The sequence below is a fragment of the Triticum aestivum genome, chromosome 7A (assembly GCF_018294505.1).
Source record: "Triticum aestivum cultivar Chinese Spring chromosome 7A, IWGSC CS RefSeq v2.1, whole genome shotgun sequence".
NCBI classification, from domain to species: domain Eukaryota; kingdom Viridiplantae; phylum Streptophyta; class Magnoliopsida; order Poales; family Poaceae; genus Triticum; species Triticum aestivum.
In genome coordinates this window covers 568,170,838-568,175,937 of record NC_057812.1, presented here as the reverse complement: position 1 = coordinate 568,175,937, position 5,100 = coordinate 568,170,838, and the positions used below count along the sequence as shown (strand labels likewise).

The 5,100-nt window shown below is 46.5% G+C and overlaps 1 protein-coding gene across 1 annotated transcript; it reads left to right on the top strand.

Moving 5' to 3' along the window:
- The first annotated feature begins 4,176 nt into the window (after positions 1–4,176).
- LOC123154007 (uncharacterized) lies at positions 4,177–4,898 on the top strand. Its single transcript, XM_044572829.1, has one exon. The coding sequence runs from the start codon at positions 4,307–4,309 to the stop codon at positions 4,652–4,654; it is 348 nt and encodes a 115-aa protein (XP_044428764.1). The 5' UTR covers positions 4,177–4,306; the 3' UTR covers positions 4,655–4,898.
- The last annotated feature ends 202 nt before the right edge of the window (positions 4,899–5,100 follow it).

Here is a 5,100-nt window from a genome sequence, read left to right as displayed (position 1 = left end):
AACACCATTAAATTCCTTATTGAATGTACTTTCGCATCATATAGATTTGTTATGGTAAATATGTGTATTCTTTTCTATAATCTTGGTCAAACTTTATGAAGTTTGACTTTAGTCAACTCTAATATGCGGAGTAAATAAAAACAGAGGGAGTATTAGTTTTTCCATTTTATAAGGCTTAATTTTATTGTTTCCCATCACATGTTCAGATTCCAAGGTAAATTAAATCATTGCATGCAAGTATTAAGAGAAAATTGATCAATACATGTAATCTATGCATGCATGCATTGCAATTAATGCATTGATAAACATATTTTTTTGAGAAAAACAAGAGCATTAGTTGGGTGTTTTTACAAACTATAAAAAATATTCCACCACTCACCACCTATCTTGGTTGATGAGATTTTTAAATTGAGCCTTATAAACCGAAAAGGAGGGAGTAGTTGCTTATATGATCTCCTGGGTTTCAACAAGGTTTTCTCGGGTGAGATAGAGGCATAAAGGCGGCTACAATCTCTACTCACGACACGCCACCAGAGAATGCAGAAGGCGGCAACAAGTATTGCATCGTAAATTCATGATAGTGGGAAGGAACAGCCGGTTACGAACTCTCCGACGACAACGACACCACAACCTCGAGGAGACGAGCCGCGATCGCAATCAGCACCGCATGTGCATGCATGCAAACGCATTCTGCATGATCGCATCTCTAGGTGACGACGGAGGCCGCTAGGCGTGGCCCCTGCCCCGGACGCCTCTCCGCGGTCGCTCTCCGGCCCGCGCGGCCGGCGACGGATGCCATAACTCTCCATGCACGCACCGCCCCGCCAGCTGCATGGGCCTTCAATTCTGGCAACGACGCGGAGCCGCACGGTTGCCCCCCGGAGCCCGCCAACGACCAGAAGAGCTAAGCCGACGAGGCTCGAACAAGCTTTACTAGCCGCGATCGACGTACGTATCTCGATCCGGCCACCCCATAACGGGGACCTCGCGCACGTATTTCCGGGGAGAATGAAAGGGTCCGGGACCTCGCCCATGCACGGCACACGGTTGGCGCTGCAGTACGGCCGGTCGACGACCGGCCGGCCGGGCATGAGAGGCAGAGACTGGTTGGTTCCGTATCGCAATCGCGGGCTTATTGTGCAGTTAGGATCGTGTCTCGTCTTGATCGGAGTCGTCGTAGTCGTGTGCGTGCCCACGGCCGGTTTGCGTGCTACGTTGCTTACGTACTGGCCCAAGGAAGCTAGTCGGGATTGGTGGCAACTTGCAACCCAGGATTGTACGTTTATTCTTCTTCTTCTTCTTCTTCTTCTTCTTCAGGGCCGTACCTGAGAATTTGGCGGCCCTGGGCAAAATCTGAGTCTAGGTCCTAGTCATTAAGAAGACTAGTATTAAAATCTGAATCTTCTTTTGTGAAACGAAGTTTGGGTTAGGAAAAATGATCACCGTAACAGGTACAACACCCTGGTCAGGAGGCTGGAGAAACCAAACCAAACTTCAATGGCCAGGTTCATAAGATAGAAGCGAATTTAATGGTGAGCATTCCGTGTGGTATGATCTCCCTTCATGAGGAATTGCACTAGTTCAAACTACTACCGCTTCCATCTCCTTGATACCTACAGACCCCAATAGCTGGGAACATCAGTTTTTTTTTTTTTGAGGAATAGCTGGGAACGGCAAAATTTCGTGTTTTGACCCTTTTTCGAAACCTATTCGAGATCTGACCCTAAATTGAAAAAAATTCGAGATCTGACCCTTTTGCTACCGCCAGAGTCCATGGCGGTAGGGTCTAACAGTCTACCGCCAGGAACTTTGGCGGTAGGAAACATCCCTATCGCCAAACGGGCTGGCGGTAGCCTGCACAACCCTACCGCCAAAGTGCTTGGCGGTAGGCACGAGCATGTATTGTGTTTAATACTTAGGCGGGTTTGGCGATAGGGCATGCAACCCTACTGTCAGGGTGCTTGGAGGTAGGCTGTTATACCCTACCGTCATGGTCCCTGGCGGTAGGGTCAGATCTTGATTTTTTTTTCAAACTAGGGTCAGATCTCGAATAGGTTTTAGAAAAAGGTCAAAACACGAAATTTAGCCGCTGAGAACCATGCTAAGCTTTTAAACTGCCATCCTCTGAATAAAAAATTCAATAAACTAAAACGTACACAAAAATTTATACAGTTTTGCTAAATCACATTTAGATATGCCATAAGTATTGCACGTCTAAGTCCTATATCATTGATCTTACGTTGAGATTCGTGTGGATATTTTCTTTTGCTTTTTTTCTCTTTATGCTTAATTCACTCACTTAGATGTGCAATAAGTAGGGCACATCTAGATGTGGCCTAGACATTCCCAAATTTATAAATGCCATGCTCTGAAAATGTGAAAATTGTCATGCTGCTTTATAAAACTGCCATCCTCTAGATAAAAAAAGTCTTATCTAAATAAGCCCACAATAAAGACTACCATGCCATTAAAAATGCCATCCTCCAAACATTAAAAATGACATCCTATAGTAAAAATGTCATTCTATTGATAAAAATGCCATGTGCTTCATAATAAAACTACCATGCCATTAAAAAACGCAATCCTCTCAATGATAAATTGTCATCCAGTTATTAGTAAATATACACATTATTAATTATATAATGGAATGTACAAAAATAAACTTGAGGTGTGAAAATTATTAAAAAATGACAACCTTTTAATAAGACAAATGCCATCCTTTTAATAATAAAAGTGATGTTGAACGAAGTATGTTGCTGTTGATATTTTGGAGAAACTGGTATGTCCGTAATGAGATAGTCCATCATAAACCAGCCCCGCTAATGGAGGTCTCCATCAGATTTCTGCAGAATTATTTGGATGCTTTGATTGGCATCAAGCTGAATAAAGACATGGATCCGGCCAAAGGTAAAACTGTCATTTCGTATGACCGGTTGCATGTTTCTTCCAGACCGACAGTATCGGCCAGTGCTAGTCTAGTTTGGAGACCGCCTGATCAAGGATGGAGTAAACTGAATGCTGACGGTTCATACGTGTCGAGCGAAACCGCAGGCGCCGGAATGATACTACGCAATAACAGGGGAACAATCATATTTTCTGCCTGTAGGCCGTTATTCTCTTGCAGAGACGCATTAGAGGCGGAGCTGGGCGCATGTATGCAAGGCTTATCACTTGCGATTCAGCGGACTGATTCGCCGATCGTCGTCGAGATGGACTCGAGCTTGGCTGTGTCCATGATTTTATGCAACGAGGTGGATCGTTCAGTGTACGCTCCGTTGGTTAACAAGATTAGATTCTTAATGCGCCTTAGACAAACTTGCATTACTCATATCTCCCGTTCTCAGAATAAAGCTAGTGATAGTTTAGCGAGGTTTGCTAGAGATGAAGGTCGGACTATGACTTGGCTAGGGTCCGATCCTGTGGAGACTTTGGAGATTGTCCATGATGATCGTAAAGACCTCGTGATTGAGTAATACAAGTTTGTTTCTCCCGCAAAAAAAGAACTGCCATGTACAAAAGCAAACTTGACTTGTGGGACATTAGGAAAAAAAATGTTTAAATTTGCCATGTGACATAGTTCAAAAAATTATACTTCCTCCGTTTTAAATTACTCGTCGAAGAAATGAATGTATCTAGAACTAAAATACATCTAGATACATTCATACCTGCGACAAGTAATTCGGAACGGAGGGAGTAATAAACTGCCCTGTTAATTCTTTTAGAAAAATTGCCATGTGCCTAAGCAGAAAGGAACATATCTTGCCATCTTGCAAAAAGAGAAGAAAAAAAAGGAGGGACCAGAATTCGAACTATGGCCTCCTGTCCCTGCGCCAGTGTGGTGTGCGGGTAGTGTTTTGACTAGTAAAGCATTCGCTTGGTTTTGTACTCGCAGCGAACAAGTTAATAAATCTGACGTGTCTCCTGTCCCCGCGCCAAGATTCCTGCAACGAATTCGACTAGAGAGAGCGTGTTCGCAAGTATTGCCCCCTGGCGAACGTTCGCAAGGACCGCTCGTTTATTCCACACCTTTGGAAAGAAGAACCCGGGTGACCACCCAGAAGAAATGGCAAGAAAAGGAGCCGTTTTGGGGTGTCTCCTCAAGGCTAGGCCCCGGCTAGCTCGATTTAGCTCCGCCATGCAAGCCGCGAAAAACGCAGAGCTGCACGCAAACCTTTCCTTAATTCCTCACCGCAGTCGTCGTCCAGCTCGATTAATTTCCCTCTCGACCGATCGTGCGCACGATCGACTACAATCCTCGTACCTCTTCTGAGAAATCAAGTACATTGCTCAACGTCGAGGCGCACCCATGGCGGCGACCGTGCGCACATGGCTGGTGGTGGCGGCGCTGGCGTGCGCGCTGACGCTGGCGCTGCGCTCGGCGGACGCGCAGGAGAGCGAGGCGCAGTCGCAGCCGACGTCGTCGTCGTCGCCGGCCCAGAAGCCCAACTGCGCTCCGGGCGCCGCCACGCCGTGCCGCGTGGGCGCGCTGCGCGACCCGGAGAACCAGGAGGAGGAGGGGCTGTTCAATGTGAAGGTGAGGGCGCCGACCGCCGCGGGTGACTCCGGCGACAGCGACGACGACTACAGCGACCCCGACAAGCCCAAAGACCCCGACCAGTCCGACGACGACGAGCTTGTCGTTCTCGGCCACTGATCTGATCGCCCGGCCGGTCCGGCATGATCGATCACGTGCGCGTGGCGCCGCATGGTTTTTTGGTTTTGTTTGTTGGACTGGCCGGTGGCGGGTCGACCGGTGCTCCTTGGACTTGCATTTTGTTGTTTAATTCTTCAGCTAATTTGTTGTTAAGTAAGTATAAGTAGGTAGTGAGTGGATTGGCAAATATGTTCTGTAATCTAATAACTGGATTTGATAAAGTGTGATCCAGGAATTTAGTCTATTTTGGGCAGTCCAATAACTATTTCAAAAATTTCTAATAAATCCTAGAGGCCCACTCAGTCCATTTGTGCAAGGCAAGGGATACTACTAAAGTTTAGTCCCACATTGCTAGTTTAGTGGGAGTTGGACCTCTTTATAAGGGAGGTTCTTTCCCACTTGTACGAGCACGAGAATTAGAGGGATATCCACGCGCGCTCCTCCTT